General features: G+C 35.8%; 1 protein-coding gene across 4 annotated transcripts; it reads right to left on the reverse strand.

Moving 5' to 3' along the window:
* Nucleotides 1-4,620: 4,620 nt before the first annotated feature.
* LOC122309037 (putative glucose-6-phosphate 1-epimerase) lies at nt 4,621-11,440 on the reverse strand. Of its 4 annotated transcripts, none has more exons than XM_043122405.1 (9): nt 11,209-11,440; nt 9,647-9,721; nt 8,343-8,399; nt 8,099-8,247; nt 7,631-7,771; nt 6,223-6,325; nt 6,031-6,130; nt 5,192-5,461; nt 4,621-4,972 (listed from the first exon to the last, which is right to left on the reverse strand). In XM_043122405.1, the coding sequence occupies exons 1-8, from the start codon at nt 11,311-11,313 to the stop codon at nt 5,226-5,228; spliced, it is 966 nt and encodes a 321-aa protein (XP_042978339.1). In that variant the 5' UTR covers nt 11,314-11,440; the 3' UTR covers nt 4,621-4,972; nt 5,192-5,225. The 4 variants fall into 4 exon arrangements, with proteins under 4 accessions (XP_042978339.1, XP_042978331.1, XP_042978324.1 ...); XM_043122397.1 differs by having other exon boundaries at nt 4,621-4,967; nt 8,099-8,259; XM_043122390.1 differs by having other exon boundaries at nt 8,099-8,259; nt 11,209-11,436.
* Between the last annotated feature and the right edge of the window lie 1,383 nt (nt 11,441-12,823).

Below are 12,823 nucleotides of genomic sequence, written 5' to 3' on the forward strand. Positions count from 1 at the left end.
TTATGATAGGATCAAGCGATCAACATCCTTTTCAGTGCAACTTTAAGTTGAGTCACTTAAGTTATATGACCTGCTCAGAAAAGGAAAAAAAGAAACACTTCAGTATTGACCTAACAACAAACATTAAAATGCTATGTTGCCTACAACTTTGTGCTAAAAAACAAGAGCCCAAAAAGGTCCTGGCCGCTGCTCATCCTTTGGTGGTGCTAGAACCAGTAGTTGGAGCATCAGGAATCAAAAGCAGTTCCAGAGCATATAATATTATCTGCGTATAAAAAGCTATGACTTTTTTTGTTCTTTTACTTTCCTAACTGATGTGAATTAAAGCTACCCCTAACATGATGTGGCCTTGTTTTGTGCAGGTGCTGGGCTGTTGAAGCTTCACAATGATGTACAAACCTGTGGATATCAAGACGTCCAAGTGATGTGGGAAATGTTGAGCAAATCAGAATCAAGGCTGATGGGTCCCCATCCCAAGCCGAAGCAACGGCCTTTCTGGAGGGTTTTTATGTGGTCTAACCATAATGCAGCCTCGTCCTTCTCTGCACATCAAGCTTAAAACAACACTCGCATCTCATGCTATAAGAATAATACGTTGCTAATGTCCTGCGACCTGACATGGCATCACCTTTTTACGATCAAATTGCCAACATTGCAGTGGCATGGTACATAGTTATTGCAAGAATAATATGAAATATGTATCCGGTTTACCTTTGTTGAGTGAAAAAGAAATACTTCCCAATGATGAAGTACTGTGTAAATATAATAATACTTTGCTGTATCCAAGGTCTGACTCATTTGGGAATAGTTCACCCGCTTGGCAGTTTTGCTTATAAATAGTGTACGTGCATGCTGAGCAGACCATGCATATATATGTGGACATTATATGGACGGAAAGCATATGATCAGACCCTAACATACAAGTAGCCAAGCAAACGAAAATGTTAATTACTTTACATGCCAGTGAAGCTAAAATCATCCCGCAAAGACAAGTCTAATTATGTTACGATGGAAGGAAAGCATGCCATCAGAGTCCAACATACAAGCAGCACAGCAAATGAAAATGTTGGATTAATGACAGTGCTGCAAAAATCAGCAGCATTTATTTTAAACTTTATTCGATATTTTTTGGTATGTGCAATCTAGATGCTTAAAAAGAGATATTAGAGACAATATGGTTTGCAATTCGAATGGGATGAATCCTGTCCCACAACAAAGCGAATCCAGCTCATAAAGACAGTATGCCCAAACGGACCCAGCAACAGTGCATATACTTATCTTTATCTAGCCATAAGATACTTAAAGTTTTTGTACAGAGATTGAGATGTCAAACTCAGGAACCCCAAGCCAAAGAACCAATTCCGCAATGAGCAAAGAATCATACACCTTGAGCTTCAGATTCTGAGCATCCCTGCACGGTTCCACCAATCAAATAATGCTATGTGAGCAATACTTAAGGAGTAATATCTTGTTGCGTCTCCTCAAAGTTTGAGTCTCTGCATCGGACTCAAATTGGTATGGAGATGCAACCCATGCCTGCCTGGGTTGGGAGCAGAACTCAATAAGGATTAGGGAAGTTTGGAATTCTCAAGGACACAACTACCTCCTCCATATATCCTCCAACAGATGGATGGGAGCTTGTAATTCCCCTAGACCTGCGAGTGATGGCTACAAATACCTTCATGTTGACATTGGCCAGAGGCGGCACTCTCCTCAACCCGACAGGGAAGGGAACTGTCTAGTCCAGTGCCACACAATAAAGTTTAAGGGTCTTGGCTCAAGGGTAAGAGATAAGGATCTCGCGTCATGAGGGTGACCTAACCCCCAGGATGGTACAGCCACTCAGCCTTGCTACGGATATTACACTCTTTTGTCCCCTGCGCATGCACCACTCCCGTCCTCTGAAACGCATGTCAAATCTATCATGTTTCATGCAAATGAAAGCTCTTATTGACCAAATGATGACGCTAATTCAAGTTAGCCAGGTGACATCGCAAACCACTATGCATTGCTTACTCGAGCAATTCAGAGAGGACAATACTTTTGAATCTCTCCTCAAAGAATGACTATCTATGCCATATGCTGCGTATTCTGCTGTATCTGGGCCATATTGATGGAAAGAGTTGATCTCTTTGAGTATGGATACACACCTCATATGCCCTGCAATATCTCAATGTATATCCTGCTGGATACATATCAGATATGGGTATGGTGGATGCTTGAAAAATCTGTACTTTTTAAAACTATCATAGCAGAGAGTACAATTCTATTTATATCATATACAGACCCTTTCATCAAGGTTGTGAGAGAGATTGCACAATACAAGACTTTTTGCGCCTCAAAAGAGTGGACTTCTTTTTGTTTTGAACCCACAAAATAACTAGTCTTTACTAATACTGTCCCCAATAATTAACTTGGTTTATGATCCACTTAATATAAAGTAAAATGTTGGAAAAGCTTCAAAGAAAGTTAAGGCCATCGTTTGAAAGAAAACAAGTCAAATTTCAATGCCACAGAATTCAAGAACTGAAATTGAATTCTTCAAGAAAAATCTAATGAGAGTGAGCAGTCAATTTGAATTCGAAAAAATGCTAAAGTTTGAAACACATTACACAAAAACTTTTACATCATGCGGTTTTACCTAACAACTGAAATAGGCATATCATTCCTGCAAAAAGAAATTATCGTCTCTGTAGCTTTAAACTACAAAGGAAAACTCATGAAAATATGCAGTAAGAAACCAAAACTACGCTAAGAACACAACATGTCAAGCAAAAAAAAAAAAAACGCAAACATGGGTTCTTTGTCCAACTTCCTACTGCTGGTTGCTGTTAAAGGCGGGTATTTGAGATCTAGCACAACATTTAAAGCCAGAAAATATCCTGCTTTCATACCATTCAAATTCTTAGTGACAAAGTTTAATCACGTCCACAGAAGATTGCTTCATCAAAGGCCACATACTAGAGTTACTGCATTAGCACCCAAGCAAAGATGATACTGTTGTGACCCTTGGGAGCAGTCAGTACCTATTTAATCACGTACGGGACACAGGTTTTCTCCAAAAATATTTATTCGATTTAATTTAACTGAGTGCAGAAGAAGCAAAACCCTTCCTTCACTCTCTGTTTTATCTCCGAGTCTTTAATGAAGCTGCACTGACTTACATTTATAACATTCCCCATTTTCTAACATCACATTATCACCGATTGATGGGAAGCAAAAACCTCCTTCCCAATTGTCCCAGCAAGAATGTCCGATCTTGCCTTTGGAGGTGAAGATGGAAAAACTGCCCCATTCAGTGAAGGGTAGGGCTCACTTTTCTGATACCCATCACTTATACACGTTAACTTCCTTCTTGGAGTCGATGGCAGTGGAACTTTTTCCATTTTTCAAAATCGATCTTGTAAACTGGTTATGGGGAGGAACATTTTCCAGCCAAGTTGAACGCAAAGTTAAAAAAACCCACCTCGCTTAGCTTCAAACTCATAATTTATTCAAGTAACAAAAATTCTTCTTCGACGTCCCTATGGTAAGTCTCTTTACCATCTGAGCTTTGAATTCGTGATATTCCTCAGTGAACGCTGATGTGGTGGTGGTTGCATCAGATCATACATAGGCCACACACAATGGTCTCAAAAGCCACCAAAAACCACTTCCCTTACAAAGAGTAGGGGTTTTTCACTCAATATCCAAAAACCAATCACGTAGAGGATACAAACCTTTATCATCGAAACCTATTATGCAAATATACAAGACATCTTCAAAGGAGAGTTGAGTCCATAATCTTAAAAGATTTGAACACTCCCTCCTAAATTCAGTTTGTGCAAATAGTACAAAATGCACAAAGCTCTGGAGAAAACCTCGACGTAAGTAGAGTAAAACCCTCTCTCTAACCAAATAGGAGGATAAAAAAGGTACAGCAATATCCACGAAAATTGGAAAAACAACACAGCTCGTTAAGGACTAAGAGCATAGAGAACATGGTTCTGAAATTAAAGTTCAAACTCCAAAGAGAATTGGAATAGTACAGATTGTAGAGAGAGAGAGAGAGAGAGAGAGAGAGAGAGAGAGTTGTAATTCTGACCTGCCAGTCGACGGAGAAAGTGATAAAGATAATATGGAAGTTTTCACAGAAGGAAAACTAGAATGCTCTCTGAGCAATAAGCATAAGCATTTAGCTTCTTCAGCTTGTTAAAAATGCTCTCTCTCTCTCTCTCTCTCTCTTTAAAATTCGGTCTGCATTTGATTTGGGTTTTAATCATTGAAGGATGTAAGAAATCTGAAAATCTCCGTTTTCCATCTTTTTATTGGGTTTTCCATGTACCTTCCCCCCCTTCTCTGATTTTTCTTTAGAACGGATTTTCTGTGGTGATATCATCTTCACCATTCCACATGTATATAAGGTGTAGAGTTTTTCTCTTTTCTTTTAATTTTTTGTCAGCTTTAATGCTGTAAATGAACAGTGCAGTTTATAGAACCCAAACGCGATTCAATTTCGATTAATTCAATAAACAAGTTGTTTGGGCTATTAATTATGTTTAAAAAAAAATATTTCAAGAAATATATCTTTTACAAATGAATTTCCTGTACAAATGTTCCAAATACTGAAGAATATTTCAATAGATAAAAAAAAAATATAAAACACAATTGGGAATAATCATTCATTTGTGGTCTTAAGTAAACAAACGAAACAACAGTTGCAAATAAAGAATATAATGTTCTCTGAAGGAAAAGGGAAGTTTGAGGGGAACAAAACAAAAACGACATTCATTTCTTTCCTCTCCTTTGATTTTCTTGTGACAGAAATCCTAGTAATAATACAAATTCCTTTTCTGAACTGCCTTCTCTTCCTTCTTCCTCAACAATAAAGAGCTTCAAGGACATTATAGAGAGATCTACTAATAATGAATCTGTACTCCAACCCAAAAAGTAAAAATGCTGGCAAAAACTCACTGGGAGCACCAAATCTAAACTGCAAAAGAGCGTGAAGAGTGATTTAGTTTGGGTTAGTACTTGATCTAACTGCAAGAATTTCACGCACAAAAATTCTTAAAAATCCAAATAAGCTAAGTTTCATGCAAAGTTGTCCCGAAATGTTGTGCTAGCCATACCCTAAAAGATCTTGAAACTCAACCCAAGAGGCCAATACAACTCAAATTTTTAATCAATTTTGTTCCAAATGGCGAAGTACCTGTACAATATATGCATTTGGATGGGGTTGATCTTTAACTGCTTTGAAGAGCCTTTTGTGGGTCAAGTTGTCCGCTACAGTAACTGGAAGGAACAGCAGATAGTTCCTGCCTTCCTCTCCATTCTTCACCAGGTTTCAATGTAATGGGTTTCTCCACACAAGCAGCCTCAACACATAGCATTTGCTTGTATTCATTATCCCCAAAGTCAGGAGTTGCCTTTGCCTTCTTATCCCATGGATTCCAAACCACTGCAGAGGAAAATAATAATGCTAAAAATGCCAGAGTCAATTGTGTTTAAAAAGAAATAATGCTGAAGACTTATGATGGATGAACTCAACCATCAAATAATAATAAGAATAGATAATGTTATCATCATACTCGCAATAAAAAGAAATAAAAATGATAATGATAGGAACAGTGGAGGTCGTGATTGACGATGAATTATTACATTTATTATAATAAGGTAGTTTCCCCATCAAGATTGATAGGCAACTACCCACTTTTTTGCACAATTTTTTCCGTGCAAAAAGACTGATTAATAGCAAGCAAGCCATCTAACTTACCCATCGAATCTGATTATGTGGCAGTCCTAAAGTCATTTATAACAACTGCATTCACATAGTGTACTCCATTTTGATCCAGCTCAAAATTTGAGGACCCGTATCTTGAGGTACACAAAAATTTTGAAGTGAAAGCTAGTCCATTTTCTTGCACTACCATTCCCCTAATCCTAATATCATCTTATCAACTGGCTATCTATTATTGAAAAAACTAATTAAATTTGCTAACATAGAATGGAAAATTCATAGCCTAAGCATGTGGATGAGACCCAACTCACCAGCATCTGGAAGTCCATCTTTCCGCAATTCATACGTTCTCTTCCTTTCATGGTCAATAATGGCAATTTTTGTGGGTGTACTGAGATATGCTTTGTCCACCTTTTACAACAAGAGCAATTATAGCAACTAATATATATTTGAACAAGATTACAGCAAAAATACCAAGCATTCCTATTCAAACAAGTACTAACTTCTGCTTCGAACGTTATTGCATCCCCTTGTTCTGTAAATCTCTCTTTATTCTTCAGGTAATCCAAATAATCGAGGGTCTCTAGTCCTTCCACACGCACTTCACTAAACAGAAGAACATGAGAGCTAATTAGAAAATAATACAAAATTTACATTCTCCTGAATTCTTAGTGCATCAATCACAAGTGTAGTTAACTGCTCATCTAAGGTCACACAAAATTAGTCAACAAAACTTGCCTCTGAAAGTGTCATCTATGATACGCTAACATTACCATAAATGTCAAGAATAAATTCTGCAAACGGTTAAACAACAGAAACTAATTCATCAGACAATGGTATTGCCTTTTTGGTGTTTGTTTCATCTCCAAACATTAATTGATCTCTTTTTCCAGGGCTCAAAATGAAGAGACTAAAAGAGCGGGCAATTTAGAAAATTTATAGAGAATATTAAAATGATAAAATGGATGGAGTTTCATAGTCAACACAACTAGTATGAATGATGGAAAAGGAGTTGTGTTCTTCCGAAATTTGGAGTCTTCATAAGAAATAGAAGCTGAACCAAGATGGATGAGGCTTGTCTATTTCACAGTAGTTCAGCAATACGCCATTGCTTATGATGGATGGAAGAAAGTACTGTTTTGAGTAAGAGGGTAGAGCCGGCCTCTCATGTGTGACACATTGCTCCTCACCAAAAGAAGGTTCAACAAGATATCTCTATTTGTATTCAACTACATGCCTCCCTCACAAATATCAAATACAAGGCACTAAAAATTCATAGCCATTGTGTGTTCTTAACAAGTCCCAGATCAATCAATTGATTAAATGGTTTGATTCCAATTCATTGGCTAGAGGAAAAGAAGACTAAGGGCTTGTTTTGGAAAGTTATCTCATCTCATCTCATTTCTAAATTTCTCATAATTTTCTTCCCAAACATCACTCAAACACAAACACTTTTCAAATTCAAATATTTAACTTTTTCATCTAATCATTACCTAATTGTTACAACTTTCCCAAACTTCCAAACAAAACATAAAAAATAATACAACTTTTTAAAATTAAAAAAATATATATTAAAAAATTATATTCTAACAATATTTTAACTTTATAATATTTTTATTCAATTTTTTTCTCTCATTTACCAAAACCCAATAAAGCATCTTAACTCAAACTATTTTTTTTTACAAACTATTTCACTACTATTCACAAAATTCTCATCTCATCTCATTCCCCCAAACATCCCCTAAGTTTGAGATAGATAGCAAACATGTCAAATGGTTCAAACATATCCAATGACATCAATGTTGGACTCCTTAGCGAAACTAAATGTGAGAGGGCAATACGAATGATGCAGTAGGGGGGTGAAGGGGAATAACTCAAAAGTAATATTAAAAACAAGCATCAAAATGGAACCTGATATCGGTAATGGCAAAATATGTGTGGTAGGAAAATGTGAACATAAATGGCTTTCCATCAGTATTTGTATTGCGAATACGAGAAGTCATCATCAAATCTCCTCCAGGTCCCAAAGTTACCCTTAGGCGAAACTCGTATCTGTAAATGATAGCGATAACATTATCTATTAGTTCAAGATTTACTTCAGTCAAAAGATCTGGTAACATATTTTAGGAGTCCTAATACCACTCCCATATGGCAGAAGAACATTTCTTGGAATAAACTGAATGATTGTTTACACAAACTAAAAATGTGAAACTAATGCTCAACCTCAATAAATTGTCCCCTCGACCCACCCATCAATAAACGAAAAACAGAGAAAGGCAGGGTAAGCATGGAGTGGAAGTAACTTGCTCCAATGCCTTGTAAGCAATTACATGATACCTTTAGAAAAATTAAACATGCAATCAAGATTGAGTCATGCACCTGTGTGGCCAGATCTTTGCATCTTCTTCAGAGTGCTTAAGGATCAAATCAATGAAAGCCTTGTTGGGGCTACATGTCAGAAAAGGCGGAGGATCAGGATCTACCATCCAATGCCTATTCCTAGCAAACCCATGTTGTTCAAGAGAACCCTGAACTCCAAACTCCATATGCAGAAGATTTTTTTGGTTAGCTTTTAAGGAAAAAAATAATAAGGGGAGAAAAGAACTGGAGGAGAGCCACATACTTGAGGAAAACAAATTGGAATACCTCCACGTATAGCCTTTGGAGGCTTAAAAGTAGCCTGCAACACACAAATATTCAAAAGGGTAAAAACAAAAAATGGTAGAAAGAATGAATGATAAAAAAACCAGACATATGAAGAACTTTTCTACACTAATTGCAGTTCAGAAATTTAGGCATAAGAATTTAAGGAGATTTACATTTGATTTAAATTTTTTTCATAAATGAATTTTTTCGATAAAAATGGAAAGAGATCCTGTACTCTATGCATGAGCATTACTTTCCTCCTCTACTTGCCCCTTCCTTAGGGTTGTCTCTCCTCCGCAAGTGACCCAGCTCCCCCTCCCTATCTCTTTCTGTAATACCCCAAATTGAGAATAGGAAGGTGGCGAATGGGATCCCACATTGTTGTGAGGAAGAAGTTCTAGTCCTTTATTATAATTCCATAGGATTCCAATTGTATCATTAACTAATCCTTTTAGAGTATAGTATGTGAGTTGGGCCTTCCTTAAGTTGTTACAAATGGTATTAGAGTCAAACCCCTCTAGAAGTGTGGGACTTGAGTTATGCCACCTATAATGGAATGGTTCAGATTGATTCAATATAGGAAGGTGGTCAATAGGATCCCACATTGCTTGAGAGGAAAAAGCTCTTTGTAATGATTTCAAGGAGCTCCAACTATAATCTTGACTAGTCCCTTATGGATTACAGGCTCAAATGTGGCTTCAACATTTCTTGGGTTGTTACACCTTCTCTCCCAACAACATGGACCTCAACGTGGGTCCAAAGCTTCAAGTTACAAGTTGGCTAACATGTTACAAACTAGCCAAGTGGAATAAAAAAATTTTGAGCAATATCTCAACAATAGATGACCACAATTTTCAAAAATTAGTAACCCCTACCAAGAGCAATATCTAAAGGCTAATCCAGAAGAAAAAATTTCACCCACTCTACCATAAGCATCATCCACAATATCATGCCTTTAAAGGCTAAAAAAAAAATCATCAAGTCTTTCCCGAGAGCTTCCAACCATTTTTCATCACATTCTTAAAATAGTTGTCAGGCCTAGTCTAGAATTGGGTGATATCCCACCTATATAGTTAAGTCCATGCACTACTAATTTATCAGATGGAAAAAATGCATACTTTCATCATGTATCAACATAGGCTTCCTTTCACTAGTAATAGAGGAGGGATGAAACAAGCTAATCCTATTAGTATGCATAAAAGACCAAATTAAATTGAGAATTTGATGTCATTGACGATCAGTAGAGAAACAGCTTTTTACAAATATAACGCATTGCCATACCTTACTACTAAGAAAAAGCAATTCTTCCCCATGCTCATTCTTCCAAGAGGTAACTTGAGCCCCATACAAATATACCTATTACAAAAATGATTAACTCATAAATAGCACAGCTAAGTCTAAATAAGCAGCATCTATCACTTTGTCAGCATTATAAAAGGAAACAATCAGAAAAGTTCAACTATAAAAATATAATCAAGAAAATACCTTGTTTTTCCTTCTAGTAGCCACACTCTACTTGAGTTGCACTCGTTTTAACAACTAGGTTTATACAAGCATATACACGTATAAATCCACATATCTACACATGAAACCATAAGGTGCCCATACATTGAGCTCAGGTTGCATTAAAGGAAACACACCAGCAATGAGCTCTGGAAAGTATGCAAGTGAAGGAATGAAAAGAGCTACAGAACTGATAACATCAGCACATACAGTTTTAGGAAATTCTTAAGGTGCTAAACCCTTTTTGATCTAAGAAAATAAGCCTCCTCATAAGTCTACATTTACAAGTACAAGCTTAACCGAAAAAACACCTCAATACAAAGAGTACACACAAACAAGCTACATCAGTAAAATCAACTCCTGTTATATAAAAATAAAATGTACCCACCTACAATTTTTTAAGATCATGGACCTCTGAGAGAAGATCAGGAGAAGGTAAAGCCAAGCAAGAAAAAGTAACACAAAGTCAGGCAAACTCAAATACATAAGATTTTTTAATGCAATAAACTTGAAGTTTTCATTATTTCCAAGTAAATACTCGTTAATAATCAAAACTAATGAAGAAGCCCAACTTGAATCTTTATCAAGGCAGTGATGCAATCCAAAATTATAAGTTTGGTTCGTTTGTTATGGTCATTGAACTGGGCTAGATAACAGTTGTTACAGTTGCTTATTGCCTATTGTTTTCAAATGGTACTGGTTTCTTTCACAATCAAGCAAAAAAGTTTTAAGAATTTATAACAACTTTTCCACACGTTTTCTTGAACAAAAGAGATTAGAATGTGAAACTTTCAGGAAATCTTTGATTGTATTGCAAGATTTTTATTAACTCGAGATCAAGATAATATCTCCATAAATTTTCTCCTCATCTCCAAAGTTTGCCAAGTTATCCAAAGAATCGGCAGTCTCTCGCATCTGTTCAAGATAGGCAGATTGGACGCATAACACCGCAAAAATATAATATAAACACACACAAAGGAGCCTTGTTGCCAACGATGTCGCAAAAATGGGGCATAAAACACATCCGTTACCCACATAGAATGAAAACATTTTGCAAATGGCCACAATGACAGAGAAATTTGCCAAACCAATTTTAGTACCAAAATAGAGGAAGAAAAAGAAATCAATCCAACATAAATACATAGATAGATTCAATGCTGGCAGGAAATCTTGATGTATTGTACTGCGTGAATCACCAAAGATAACACAAAATAAACAGAAACCGAAATGCAAGAAAAATGAAATTATTAACGGAAGCACACAATACAATACCAACGCATTAATGCAACAAAGGAAAGAAACAGTCCGAGAGAGAGGGCGGGGGGGTGAATGAACGGTACCTCAGCAGAACAGCCACGAACCTCGCGGAGAATGACCTTTGGGAGGCCATTCACACCCTTAGTGTGCTCCACAAACACCATTTCCCCAGACGACGGACTCGACATTTTCTCCCACTCTCTCTCTCACGCACGCAAACGCGCACACAGAAAAAGAAACAATCACGATCTCTCTTTCTCCTTCTGGAACTAATTTGAACCACTTCGGGCACCGGATATCGTTATCCGCTATTTATAGGAGATGGGGACTCACGGGGAAGAGAAAGTGTGGGTGTGTGTGTGTGACAGCAACGCATAAGTCATTATTTTATGGTGATTTTTTCTTTCCATTTTTTCTATTTTTGAAAATCTTATTATTCTATTTATTTTATAAAATAATATATCTTTTTCCCACTTTTTATTTTTTAGTTTTTTGGTGGTTTGTGGGGGAGGGGCGATTTTAATTTATTTGTTTTAATTTGTCATATGATATTTAATATTCTTGAAACTTTAAAAGCAATCAAACCCAACTCCAGCATCAATTAATTAATTATAATGGCAAATACCACCGTTTTTTAATATTGAGATGAGATTATATATTTATAAATAATAGTAAAATAATTTATAAATTACTAAAATAGTAGTAAAATAGTAAAATAATTTTTTTTGATGGTTTGTGGGGGAGGGGGGTTTTAATTTATTTGTTTTAATTTTTTATATGATATTTAATATTCTTGAAACTTTAAAAGCAATCAAACCCAACTCCAGCATCAATTAATTTATTATAATGCCAAATACCACCGTTTTGAATATTGGGATAAGATTATATATTTATGAATAATAATAAAATAATTTATAAATTATTAAATAATAGTAAAATAGTTTGAATTAAAGTATTTTATAAAATTTTAGAAAATCACGAAAAAATAGTTGAATAAAAATTTTATAAAGAAAAATATTATTAGAATATAATTTTTATTTTGAAATGTAAAAAAGTTAAATTATTTTTTATATTTTTTTAAGTTTGAAAAAGTTATAATAATATATAAAAAATCAAAAATTAAAAAATTTTTATATTTTAATGACATTTAAATATTAAAATTAAATGAAATGAGATCAACTCCACACCCACACGGGACCTTAGTCTATCGTTTGAAACCATTTCGAGAATCCAAACATACCCTCCATGCACGTTGGTTCAGCCAAGGCAACATATTCCCTTGAATTTTAAATATATGACAATCTTTTGCACCAATCTCTCCCTATCCCTCCTCCTAATCAAAGTCATGGCCCATAATAAAATATTATTGATAATGATAAACAATAATATCTATACTCAAAGTCAAGGAATCTGTATCTAAACAAAATGCAAATAAAACTAAACTTCAGAAACAAGAAAATAAAACAAAAAAAAAATGCATTTTTAGAAGGCTTGTGAATCGGTTTGAAGACAAATCGAATGCAGCATAAAAGAATTAAACAATAAGAAAAATGCGAATTTGGAAGCCACTACTAGGACTGTTCATCCGGGCTGGATTTAGTCCGGCCCGGACCGGAACCCAGATAACCGGGGTTCCGGTTATGGGTTTCGGCCCGGATTTGATCAGGGCCGAAATCCGGATTAGACAAACCGGATTTA

The sequence above is a fragment of the Carya illinoinensis genome, chromosome 1 (assembly GCF_018687715.1).
Source record: "Carya illinoinensis cultivar Pawnee chromosome 1, C.illinoinensisPawnee_v1, whole genome shotgun sequence".
Taxonomy (NCBI): Eukaryota; Viridiplantae; Streptophyta; class Magnoliopsida; order Fagales; family Juglandaceae; genus Carya; species Carya illinoinensis.

Coding starts and splice junctions, on each gene's coding strand:
- LOC122309037 (XM_043122397.1), bottom strand. CDS start 11,313: ATGTCGAGTCCGTCGTCTGGGGAAATGGTGTTTGTGGAGCACACTAAG. Junction 9,722..11,208: donor TTCGTGGCTGTTCTGCTGAG/GTACCGTTCATT, acceptor TTTTTGTAATAG/GTATATTTGTATGGGGCTCA. Junction 6,131..6,222: donor CAATAACGTTCGAAGCAGAA/GTTAGTACTTGT, acceptor TTGTTGTAAAAG/GTGGACAAAGCATATCTCAG.